This window comes from Ambystoma mexicanum, chromosome 6q (assembly GCF_040938575.1).
Source record: "Ambystoma mexicanum isolate Mex_15411 chromosome 6q, UKY_AmexF1_1, whole genome shotgun sequence".
Classification (NCBI taxonomy): Eukaryota; Metazoa; Chordata; class Amphibia; order Caudata; family Ambystomatidae; genus Ambystoma; species Ambystoma mexicanum.
The window spans coordinates 395,446,814-395,460,436 of NC_090937.1; the positions used below are offsets into that span (position 1 = coordinate 395,446,814).

At 43.4% G+C, this 13,623-nt stretch overlaps 1 protein-coding gene across 2 annotated transcripts in view; it reads right to left on the bottom strand.

Annotated features, from left to right (window-relative positions):
- CFI (complement factor I) overlaps positions 1 to 13,623 on the bottom strand; it is a 325,763-nt gene that overhangs the window by 113,797 nt on the left and 198,343 nt on the right. For both annotated transcript variants that reach the window (XM_069630882.1, XM_069630881.1), the window contains 3 exons: positions 10,314 to 10,424; positions 3,289 to 3,312; positions 56 to 79 (listed from right to left, as the gene is read on the bottom strand). In XM_069630882.1, coding sequence (XP_069486983.1) covers positions 56 to 79; positions 3,289 to 3,312; positions 10,314 to 10,424 — 159 coding nt within the window. The remainder of the gene's footprint in view (positions 1 to 55; positions 80 to 3,288; positions 3,313 to 10,313; positions 10,425 to 13,623) is intronic.

Genomic DNA, 13,623 nt, shown 5'->3' on the forward strand with positions numbered 1-13,623 from the left:
ATTTCTAAGAACAACTTTACATAATATAAATAATTGGGATAAAACAAACTCTTACCTTGACCACTTCTCTGTCGGGAGCCTAGGGAGAGAAACATGGATGCTTAATGTCTAAACCTTTTAACCAAGCTACACAGTGGCAAATGCGTCTTAAGTTTTTCACTCACTGATACACAAACATGCTGAAGCATAAACCAAAGACTGAGATACGAGTAGAATACAAATTCTGTTGCCAAAGATCATATTTCACAGTAAAAATTGATTGTGTCATGTATCGTGCACCTGTGCAGTGGCAACTGTTTGTTTGCATGGAAGGAAGGAGGCATGATGAGGGACCGTATTCACTGGCATACTCTCACGCATCCTCTAGCACCGGCACTGAAACTCACTGTATGACGAATTTCCAGCACTTCACTTTACAGCATGCACACCGCACGTCACCCACACTGCAGTTAATGGCATTCACTGCACCCTTCATCATTCACGCCACACCCCATGTGCACTCGTAATGCGCCCACAGTACTCTCAGTTCACAGCTCCCTGTTAGCCTAAGAACAACCCCCAAAACCATGTGCATCACACACGGAGGCCTCCATAATACCCAGAAACCTCTGATTGGGCTCAGCTCTCCTGCTCAATATTCTCCCTCACCACTCCACCACAGTTGGCAGCTTGGCTTTCTCTATCCTAACTCCAACCATCTGCAACATTCTTCCTCTGCCGCACCAGAAACTTTCTTTCCTTCAAAGAAGTCCTCAAAATCTGTCTATTTGCAGCGTTATCCTGAAACCCATACCTTAAAAACGTCCAATTCCCAATCGGGACTAGAAACTCCGCACCAGGCGGCGCTGGCTGCATTTGCAGCGACCTGGATCTCTCAGCACCTGGGGTTGCCGGCCTCTTTTGCGGTGGCCAGGCCACACACACCAGCATAAACTAAACATGTCTCTTGCTTCCCTCAAGCACTACTAACTGAATCACAGCCCTTCATATATGAAATGTCACAGGATCGACGAATCACTGCATGTGGCATGTACGTAAAACAGGCAAATGGCACTCGCAGTGGTTGTGATAGAATCACCACCATCGTAATCAGTTTGTGATGCACTGCAGGGAACTGTCACGGAAGAACATGTGCCAGGGCCATGTCCTGCACCAATAGGCCAAGTGGGGGTCCCCCGTGCAATACCCCAGGTCGGCATTCTAGAACCAGCCCCGGAATCAGTTTGTTGGAAGAAAGGGGGGGGGGGATAGACAGGTATTGCGCAGGTATGAACTATATGATGGGACGCTCATGCTAAAGGTAACAACTGAAACGGTTCAGTAAGCGCTTGATAGCAGGGTACACTTGCTGCGTTATCCACCAAAGAACCTGGAAGTACAACCCCCCCCCCTTGTAAATAGTTGGAGCATAGACTGTCTCTACTTTTTATCTCAGCCGCAACAATCGACAGAAGAAGGAAATTACCTGAGCGGGTGCACAAACAACAAATCACCACCGAATTCCACCAGGTACATATAACGCACCTCTCCGGTGGACCGTAACTACATGCATGGCTACCTGCACCCATCAGAATACAGCAAGGACTATAACAAAGTTCGGGCATGCTGTTCACATGAGACTCTTCTTAATCACCCCTGACTACTCCTCACCACCTCTGACATCCGAATTCAACACAGACCTATGACAAATTCAGGCACGCTGGACACAAAGTGAGTCTCTCATGACATTTTCTGTCTCCTCTCAGCGCCCACCCACATGCCTGACCACATGGGTTGCTCTATACTGGAGCTTGGCCAGCCCTGCTAAGCCCTATTTTTCCAACTGCACACACATCCTAATTTGACTGCATGACCTCCAACACTTTGGACTTCAGTCCAATGAGGGCGTTACCACTAACAGCACATTGTGACTACAATAATGGTAATGGGCACTATATAAATGACAAGTACAGTACAATACACTGCATACACACTGTGGCCCAAAGCAATGAGCACCACAACACTTGAATTGTTCCTCAACCACTCACGGGTCACTCCGCAGCTCTGACAGTGCACTCCAAAATGAGCATACACCATATTCCACAATCCACATCTCATAACCCTCACACCTCTCCTTTCAGCAATCACACTGCACGCCACTGTACTGCAGTGCACTGACACTTCACAGCACTTATACCTCAACCGCAATACACCCGGTGACATTTACAGTCTACCTCTTGCACTCACTCTCCTTCACACATTTCTCATTCTGAATGTCACTTATCTCGCATTGTGACTCACAGTTCTAACCTGCAACACTCCTACTGCAACTCATTGCATTCACATTGACCCCTGCTGCACTCACTTCCTTCACTGCATTCAGATGGCATATTGCGGACCCACAACCTCAAATTGTACCCATAAGCACTTACACTGCAAACTCTGAGTAGTCCCATTGCTCCCAAAGTGAAACTGCACCCCTCAGCACTCACAATATAACCCAGAACCATGGCACTGTACCTCACAACTCTCACTGCACCGTTTGACAATCAATAACAAACATACTTATTTCACCTCAATGCACAAACATTGCACCTACCGCATTCTCACTTTACTTTTAAGCTGCATTTTAACACCCAACCAGAAACATAATGCACTCCAGTATACAAAAACACCACCCACTGCACTCGTTATTCACTGCTCCACAGCCCGTAGAGGACCGTCTAAATCGTACACATTTTGCAACAAGGGGTTGCACTGCGTCCCATACTGCATTCAACTGCCTCTGAGAGCACTTACATGGCACCCTTTGCCACACATGATACACCTCCCGGGCACAGAAGAATGTGCAGTTGCAGTATGACATCATAGAGACCATTTCCTATGTTTTTATCCCACATCCAATAATCTGTGAATCAGGGTGTTTGAGGGAATTCATTGGTTCTCCATTATCAAAACTTGGTTTCACCTGCCATGTTTTTTCTTTTAGGTAAGATTGTTTTTTTTTATAGTGTATAGGTTTCTTTTTTTTAACTCTATCCGTGAAGTGTTTTCATCTAACTTTTTGGGAGGTAGGGCTCTTGTTTCAGTTTGGTTTCCCTTTCTCTTTTGGCAACGCCGGTGCAGCTGTACTCATCTGGCCACGGGGATAATGGCGCCAGTCGTTCTGTGAAGCAGCCATTCGCAGCCGTGTTTTATATCAGAATGCCCCATGAGGTGGTGTGGTGGCAGCTACCATACAGTTGTTTCAGAATTAATTTGCAAGTAAATAATTGTCCATAATGTTTGCAAATTAATGACAATGCTTACCTTGATTACTTTTCGCTGTGCTCTCTAGAAGGAGAAAAAAAAGTAAGTGTGTTTAGAAAATGATAGGTAACCTTCAACGCAAAAGCATATTGCCCAGATCGGGCTCCAAATCAAATTTGAGATGTCAAGGCATGAGCCAATTGCAGTTGAAAAAACGGAAAGACAAGGCATTCAAATGTGACTTGCTGAAGAACATGTGCATGTCACCATAGATGCCAGTAAAAACGATGTTTATAAAGAAAGGAAGATATGTGTTGTTACATGGCTAGACTGGCATTTTGATGCAGCCATTATAGCCACTTGTTGCTGGATATCTATGATAAAGCAAGCATGATATGTGCTATAAAGTGGCTCGACTGACATGTTGGTGCTGCCAGTCTAGCTATACTGTGGCAAGGTATTTCATGCTGGGCATCTAAGATAAAGTAAGCATGATGCACAATATTACTTGTCTAGACTGATACTGCCACATATTGGCAGAGCTATATCAAGGACCAGTTTTCTCATAGTATAATTGCTGGCATTATGTGCAAAGAAATAGGAGCATGCTCTTATATGGGAAGACTTGCATATTGGTGCAAAAACAACAAACAACTAGAGTAGGACACCTTCCTCTTTTATCGCTTGGATGTACACCATCATCTGTAGATTCCCTCAACACTGACAAATCAAGTGGCACACTCTGTCATTTTGTCATTGTCCCATCAGAAGGATCTCAGACATTTGTGAAATATGAAAATAACATATATCCTTTTATTCATATTTTAGTACATCAATATTCATATATTTAAAAAAATGCATACATTTCAAAAGCTTGTTTCCATTCAAAATACAGATTATGTACAAACTGGCTTAGAAGACCACTGAAAAGTGCAGGTGCATCAAAGTGCATTCAGAAAACTAAATTTGCTTGACAATTTTTTTGTAGGGAACATTGATATAACATAGCTGCAGTTTGCAATACCCTGAGCTGAATACCATCACATGATCGTTGGTCATGCTATGCATTTAGTGCATCATTACAGTCTATTCCATAGCGCTGATAACCATGTTAACCCATTTAGGATGCTAATGTCCCTGGCCGGATGACATCACTTAGGCTTGAACCCTATGTCTAAATATCTATGGGTGTCGACACTTGGTATTTCAGCCCTATACAATGGAGTCTACTCATCTGTGATGGCTCCTAAATTGATATAAAGAACGGACGCCGAGATTTCTCCTTGCTTGGTGCTTGACATTACGGCAAGGGGAAATCTCAGTCTGTTTGCATGCAGATGTTGAAGGCGAATAGCCTTGGAGTACAAACATCAAGGGGATGCCCAGAAGCACGCAGTGATGGGGTATCTTTATAACCACAAAAGCATTTGAAGCAAGAGGAGTGCATACATTAGACACCATCAGGGTGGAGAAGAAAGACATTAAGAATAAAAGCAAAAAAATGGTTGTGGGCGGAGGCACTTTGAAAGAAATTAAGGCCAGCCACTACTTGATTAAATAAGAACCAACCCAGTGCTTGCATAGAAAACCAAATTAGATATTTCTTTCGGATTGAAAGTCTCTATTCCAAGAAGTGCATGAATTTGATATCCCTTCAAAGAAAAGTCCTTTGTGTCCTGACGAAGGCCCTTTATATCAACTTAAGAGTCATCTCGGATGAGTGGACACCATTGTATCGGCCAAAACACTAAATGAATTTTAGATAATCCTTTGCAGTTTGTATTTCTTTCGGGAGGTGGTATCAATAAGATACACCCAAGGATGTTTTGGCTACTCTGTTTTTCCGTTTCCTCCTTGATGAGCTAAATTGTCATTTGCATGTGTTCAAATTGCACTATGAGGCACTAGCACTTTTCTTGGGTTAGCAAGACACACTATTGCACTTTAGAAAGTGATTGAAACAAGATGTGTTTAAGCCATTTTTATTGCTGTTCTTAATTGAATCATGTTATAAAATAAAAGCGTACCTGTTTTTCAAAAATGCATTACTATGTTTGGAGATCTTTGAAACTAAAAGGATGGTTGCTGACCTGATTAACTGTATTGTGCAAGATATATTAGGATTTTGATACACATAATGTTTTGGACAAGGCAAGGTCTCCAACTCCATCAGTGTTAATTGTGGTGCTAGTATTCCCCTAGTATTGGGGGTGTCCATTCTGTTGATAAAATTAGCAGTGACCCATCCTGTGATTGCAGATCCAATAATTCTATTACTTTCTTGCAAGATAGTAGAAACCACCATCACTGGAAGATGACGCGTTACCAGGAGAGTCCTTATTTTCCCACTTTCAGCATCAGCTTTCCATTTGACCCATTGCCTACCACGTTGCACGCACCAATACTTATCCAACCACATTCCCTTTGTCTCAATGGCTCTGGATCTTCAGTTTGCTAGTTGTGTGCACCCCGTTCCTATTCCTACTTTCCCCCCACCCCTCACTATTGCCTTTTGTCTATTCTTCTTCCTCCATAGACAGCCGTCTGGATACCCAGGGCGGGGGCACAATGCGCCAATGACTCGGACAAGGTGCCATGGCCGTAAACCACTACTTTTGTTACTGGCACAGTATAAAAGTAATGTAATATAACATATTTGAGGTGAAAATGGGTTGCGTTTTTAAGTCGGCATTGAATTCCCTTTGAGAATATAGTTTGTCTGACATGTTTGGAAGAAGTTGATATTTTTATAACTAGTGAAGGTCCACTTTTTGGACCGGTAGGAGATCATCTTAGAATGTTTTTTGCACTCATGTTAGATTATTCCTCTTTAATGGAAATTTCGAACTTCCTTAAATTACACTTTTAAGTTGTTGTATAAACCTTTGTTTGACTTAAAGTCTTTAGGTAGCACACATTATACCCCCAAAACAGTAAAATATAAAACGCATTCTAAACATTTGTAACACAGAATGAACATGAGAATGTCATGAAATATATCATCCACAGTGTATGCCGAGGGGCACCTTCTAGGGCATGTCCAATGATTATACATTTTAAGACAGAGGAGAACACGCCCGGGTTACACCTACATCAATGGGTATTTGCAACCAACCATTGCACAAATTCCATATCATACATTGTTAAATAAAAAAAAAGTGTCATATTGATCATTTTCATCCCTTTGAAGGTGCCATTATTTATCAGCATACGACGCTGAAAGTGAGCGGTTACATTTGGTCCTTTAAAATGTCACCTTGAAGAGAGTTGTATGGCACTGTCTTTATAGAAATGTTGCTCTTCCCTGACTCTCACCTTTACGTTATCTTCAGTTCTCAGTTTGCATCACTGATACTAAGGGACTGAATATTGACCTTTAAAATGTAATCTGCAAGTGTGTTATGTGATTTTTAGGTAATTTTATTTGGCTTTTATGGTCGTTTTGAATTTTGCTGAATCACACTTTTAAGGTGTAATTATTTATCAGTATACATTGCTGATTGTGAGAGATTGCATTTTTACCTTTAACATGTCATGGTTTTATGGGCTTATTTATGTATGTTATATTACTCTGATTTTATGCAAATTTCGAACTTCCCCAACATAAAACTTTTAAGGTGTCATTCCTCATCAGAATACTTTGCTGATACTGAGAGACTACACATGGGCTTCTAAATGGCCACCTTGTAGAGTTCCATGTGCTATTTATGTTATGCTATATTACTCTGCTTTTTAAAACAATTCCTGAACTTCCCCCAATCACATATTTAAGAGCAAACATTTAGTTACTCCCAATGTACTTACCGGATATATTTCAGGTGTTTTATGATTGAAGATAGTGTCAACATAATACATGCACAGAGTTTGAATATAAAAATAGTTTTATAATGTTTCTGTAAAACAAACATAACATCAATGTTGATGGTGCCAACACGTGACACGTTTCGCTCATAAAGCTTCTATGGCAACACCTGATCATTCAGCTAATGCACATGAGGAATGTATTTGTAACATGACTGGAAAGTTACATTCCCTGATTGGGTGAATGTCCTTGATATTGAATGAACAATAAAAAAAAAGACGCACGTTTTCCAACCTTTTACTAGTGCCTGTTCTCAATACATATTAATGTAATGTCAGCAGCGTCTGTTTCTGAGAGTAAAATTAATGGCGTTTGATTGTTGGGATGAGTGGCTAACCTCGCTTCCGAGGTCGTGCGCACTAGAGATCAATGTGAAGGCGTAATAGCCTCATTTAGCAAGCCGCTCTCCAAAAACTACGTCATTTCCTATCGGAATGCATGTCCGAGAACGTCACACCTATCCACGTGACTGACTCTCACCCGGAAATGCCACACTTTCCAAGATCCAGTGGACTAGTGAGATTTTCTATTTTATATTATCTGCCGTAGTGCAACTCATTGTATTGCCCAGAAAGGAATACATAACAGAGGGAGGCCCACCTGACATGTGAAAGGTTTTGCCCAGCCCAGCTTGCTTTTCAGCTTATTATACATTCTCCACATTTTAATGTAATCCAGTTTTCAGCCAGAGAGGGAGGGACGGCTGGGTCAAGCTAAAACCTAAGTTACCTTGTCCCAGCTATACTGATATTTCAGAGGTAGCACTATTTTTTGACATAACCCCGTGTAATATTTAAGCAATATGACCCGAGCGGCGGGGGCATTACCGACTCAGGTAATGCCCCGGGCCCATCGTCGCTTGGGCCTTAGCAAAGGCCCCGGGCATTACCTGAGTCGGTAATGCCCCCGCCGCGAGGGTCATATGGCTATTAGTACCCCGGCCTGCATTATGTGCGTGACCGGGGCACTAAAAGCATTTTTTTCTGTCCCCAAACGCTGCAGCTTTTTCGGGACAGAAAAAAAAAGAAACAACCAAGAAAATGGCCGCCATGGAAAGGGAAAAGGGAGTCTGTTTTCCCTTTCCATGGCAGCCATCGGGAGCGGACGCGCTTGGAACACAAAAAAAGAAAAAAAAGAAGCAGAAGGTAAGTAGGGTTGGGAGGGCGGAAGGGAGGGAGGGGAAGAAAATTAAACGTACCTGCGTCCCTGCTGGGGGACGATGGAAGCCTCAGCCGTGTGGAGGCGCGGAGCGGGGATGGCTCGCTCTGAGTCTCCACACTGCTGGAGCCTGCTATCGTTCCCCAGCAGAGACGCAGGAGCAAAAAGGTAAGTGGGGTAGGGAGGAGGGAGGGAGGGAAGGGAAAAAAAAAATTAAAATAAAAAAAAAAGGCTTACCCGAGACCCCGGCCGGGGTGAAGGCAGCCTCTCAGCCATGGGGAGGCTTGGAGCAGGGATGGCCCCGCTTCGAGCCTCCTCATTGGCTGAGGAGCTGCCACGCCCCCGCCGAGGACAAGGCAGCTGGAATCCCGGCCGAGAATCAAAGGATTCTCGGCCGGGTAAGGACCCGGCGAGAGCCAATCAGAATGCTTGTTGCATTCCGATTGTCTCTCATTGGGTACTAATACAAGATAGTGCGCCTGAGACACTGTTATTGTTGGGGCAGAATAAGTCATATGCCACATGTGCCTGAGTCAGGCTTTCATCCTTCCAAGGGCAATCAAAGGGATTCCATTGAGTTGGATACATTATTAGTACCCGGCGAGAGACAATCAAAATGCAACAAGCATTCTGATTGGCTCTCGCCGGGTCCTTACCCTACCAACAATCCTTCGATTCTCGGCTGGGATTCCAGCTGCCTTGTCCTCGGCGGGGGCGTGACAGCCGCTGAGCCAATGAGGAGACTCGAAGCGGGGCCATCCCTGCTCCGAGCCTCCTCCACACTTGTGTTCTCAGCGCATCCGCTCCAGATGGCCGCCATGGAAAGTGGAAAACGGACTCCGTTTTCCCTTTCCATGGCGGCCATTTTCTTGGTCGTTTCTTTTCTTTTCGTTTCGCTCGGGCCGATAACTATGGGCCCCGGGGCATTACCTGAGTTGGTAATGCCCCCGCCGCTCGGGTCATATTGCTTAAATAGTAACTCTGCAAATGCTACTCACCACAATTGTACCCATTCGTACTGCCGTCAGACGGTGGGTGGAAAACAGCAGGCCACACCGGATGTGTAATTCACTGGACGTCAATTATGCCGTCTTTTCAGAAGAACAGGCTCATTTCCAAATGTTCAGATGCCAATACAAAATGACCCTCGTTGCACTCACTTTATTTAGCAGCAGCTGTTTAAAGCGCAAAACAATACTTGACTGCTTAGAGCTGATCTTACTGTTGAAGGTAATTTACCTCAGTTTTTAGACTTCCTGTTTTTTCTGTGAGGGGATTTGCTGGCTCTAATGCACTTACAACTATTGATTAATCATGTACCACGGGCAGTAAATCAGATGCGCGGATTTTCGAGCCAGGGGTTAGTCTTCTCTTCTGTAGTTAGGGATATTTTACCTCCAGCAGTATTTCACATTTACCACTGGTGTTAACATTACCTTCCTTTACAGAATGCGGGCCAATGTGTTATCACAAAAAATTCATATCATGTTGCAAAAGCTTATTTTTTGCTGAAGGTGGGGGTGGGGGGACCTTATACCTGCCTAAAAATGTGCATGACTGCAGTATTTTTCACCACAGTATTTTTCACAACCGGAGGTACATTTTCACAACAAGCGGCAGTGAAGGCACTGAAGTCAATGAAAGATATGAGTTCAACTATTGTTTTCTTTCGCTTTTGGCAGTATTTACTGGCAAGATATTTACTTCTGGCTGTAATTACTGCTGCCGGTAAGGCCATAATGCCAGCGACAATAGGCAATGTCAATTTTCCAAAGATTTACCGCTGTGCAGAGTGGCAATGGCAATGTTGGCGGAACGGTAATGTACCATTGGTGATATTTCTTACATAATGGGTCCACATGGAAGTACAAGCAAACACGAATTACAAAATGAGGGTGTAATGGGACATGAGCAGGGAGGGCCACCGTAATGACATACATTTACAACAATGGAATAGACAGCATTTTACACTTGCTTCAAGAAAATAGTGAAATTGGGAAAACAAGAGGTAAATATTGAATTCAAAGGCCGGTGAAACGTTGAATAATCACAGATCATATCTTACCTGGACAACCCGATTCATCGTCTCCATTGATGCAGTCAAACTCGCCATTGCAGCGATATCTCGGCGAAATGCACGTGTCAGAACGACAGTGGAAAGCGTTTTTGGCGCATTCTGTTTGAAAAGAAAGCAAAGCTTTTCTTACATTACATGTGGTAGGAGACTTTTCACTTTCACTGTTCTCTGATCTTAGTCTGTATAGACCTAAATATACTTGCAGCATTTTAAATCCGGGTCTTTTTTTCCCCTCCAGATTGCAAATGTTGGGTATTTTGCATGCGAAGATACGGAATGTGCATCTATTTGTAAGATTGTGACTGTGAAGGATACAGTGGCTCCACCGTCCTGGGCTATTGTTATTTGTGTTACTTTTATGATGTTACTAAGGCGAAATAGTTAAGCTTATATTAGACGTTCCTGTCCAAAGTGTTAAAATTACCCATTGTGACGTTTGACCTTGTGCACAGAACTTCAGCAAATGCGCCACAGGGTGTTCGAATAGGACATGACGCATTCGGTGAAGTTCCATGCACGTTTTGACATTGTAAAAGGTAAGTGAAAAACATGCCTGTTTATTTTTTTTATAGAAGGGGGGCCTGATTCTGGGCATGTGCTAATTATAGTGTGGAAAATTGACATTCTCCCCTCCAGTTTCCAGCAGCACCATTCTGGGGTGAGTGGAAATGCTGCAGGGGAAATGCTGCAGATGAAATGTCCTGCTTCCCAGCAGCAAAGGCTGCATAAATCTACCATTTACATAGAAACATGTGCTCCAGTGGCACTGCAAGCATTTTCTAAAAGACTGCCACTTTTGTAGTTTAAGAAAGATTTCTTAAGCTTTCATTAAACTAGCAAAGTGGTGCTGCGTTCTCGGAAATGCCATTTTTATAAAGGAAAAAGTGTGAACAGCACGTCACTGGTGTATTTTAACTCCTCGTATTGACGTGCTAAAGCTGTGCTCTTGAGAGCAGAATCCCCTCACACTGCCAGACCTGCATTTCTCATGGTTGCTAAGGCTGTTGTCAGGCAGTAAATCAGGCACGTGCTAAATTTGTGGCTTTGATGCAAGTCTGCCACATAAGCATGTTATCGGAATATGGTGCTTTTAAAGAAAGTGTTCATCATTCACGGATGAACAGTTTCTCATTTTTGCATGCACCTCAGAATCGGGCCGTGGGTTTGTATAGGTGGAAATTAACCTCCTTGATTTTTCGAGATTTTTGACACATACCTAGGTAGTGGATACCTTGCAGTGGTGCACCACTGCATACATTTATAAGAGCACATCACCCAAACTCAAGATATTCACTTTAAAAAGAGTCAGAATGTAGATATAATACAGTACATTCATAAGAAAAACATCACAGTTGCCTTTGTCCCAGTCCACTGCAAGCAAAGGCGAGGATGTACAAGTAAATACAGGGAATCCTTGGACTTCGCCACGCCTAGCACATAATCAGTCTGTTTAAGGATACACCAATAATAATAATATTAATTCATATTTTGATGTTTCTTATAGTGCAAGCATCAATGGGTATCTCTGGCTGGGGAGGAAGCAGCCACCCCAAATAATCAATGTAGCCCTTGCATAGGGAAGGGGGCGATGCATTGTTCCAGCGGGGTATTGGGGGAGGGAGTTGTAATTAATAGAACATGGGATTATGATCTATTATCAAAAGAGTTTGGACAGATTTTCAGCTAGAGAAGCACCGGTATGGCAATAACAAGGAATTACTAACTCTTAGGTAATTCAATCGCCGGGTAGTGGCAACAAGGTAGCCAGCACCCAAGGGAATGGTAAAATTGCATAAAAGGTTACAGGAAAACATGAGTAATATGGTGGGCTATGTTTCATCAAGCGTTTCAGTTGACAGATGGACCACCCTTTTTCCACGGGCCCCAACCTCTTTACATTTGATTGAACCCCAACAAATGTAATTAACCACCAACATTTGTATATACATTGTATATAAAATTGACAAGGACGCAAATCGTTTTAAAATAAATTTGATAAGAACCCACATTTTGTTTATATAAATTTAAGAAAACCCAACATTAATATACATTTAATATACATTTTATATAAATTGGGTAACAGTAACAATGAATTGGATATAAATAGGTATATGTCTATGGGCGATTCTAAGGCTATGACGCTTTGAGGGGCAGGCCTTACAACGCAGATATATAGCTTTTACTGTAGCCCTCAAACACATGCGCTCTTCAGACTTTTCGGGGCTGGCCAGCCTGGTGTCAAGCTTTCCTTTTTACTTTACCTCTGTTAACACAAGTAACCAGGCAGCAGGGGGACCCCCTTTTGTCCCTCCTATCTTTTATTTTGTGAGATCAGCACACCCCACCTTATGTGGAGCGCTGAGGGGAAACATTGTCTTCCTTTTCTCATTTTTCCAGTAACTTTTAGTTACTGTTACAAGTTCATCTGACAGGCTCGTGGCAGTGTTCTTTTTTGCATGACATTTTGTGAACTTTTGCCGCAGGCTGCTTTCGCAGCTGCTATAAGGGACACTCAGGTCCCCATTTGCCTGAAATGGTGGCTGAACTTTTCTAAGCCCTCTTCGTGATGAATTGGTCTTACTTGATCCTTCATCTACCTGCCTGGTTGTGGGAGGTCCTGATGGGTCTTATGTCTTTGTCAGGTTTCACTTGGAATGCCCGCCAAGGCTCTGAGTGTCTGAAAGGACAGGAAGTGGGGAAGGAGGCCGAAATTCCCCCAGTCTTTGTCCTGCAGTGTGCCTGCCTTGAATCACTTTGTGCTGGGAGGCTGGCTGTCCCCATTGGACAGCCCCCTCCCAAGTTTGAAAGAATGCATGTATGGTGATTGGTGGGCTCAGGTAGTTTTCCTGCATAAAAGACGAGGGTCCTAGAGCAGAAACTCAGAGTCAACCACTAGAACTAAATATCTGAAGAAGAAGAAGAAGAAGAAGAAGAAGAAAAAGCCACTTGCAGCAACTGCCAGAGCCGCCTGAGTAACTGCTGCAGTCCCAACCTCAACTTCTGTGTGACAGGGAAGCCCCAAAATGGACGACTTCCTCTCTGGGACTGGTGGGCTTAACCAGTCCCAAGACAAACTTCATTTTGCAGCCTCCTTGGAAGAGCTGCGACCTCCATGGCCCGTAATTCACCAATACTGGTCCTGCGCCATTTTGAAGTTCAGTGTCAACCTAAGTGCAGTTTTATCGAAAACTTTGCAGGCATCCTCCTGAAACTCCAGGGACTGGATCCCGCTCCTGAAAGTCCACACAGCCAAGACGAGGACCGAGAACTGGAGCAAAGTTTACCACATAATGACTGT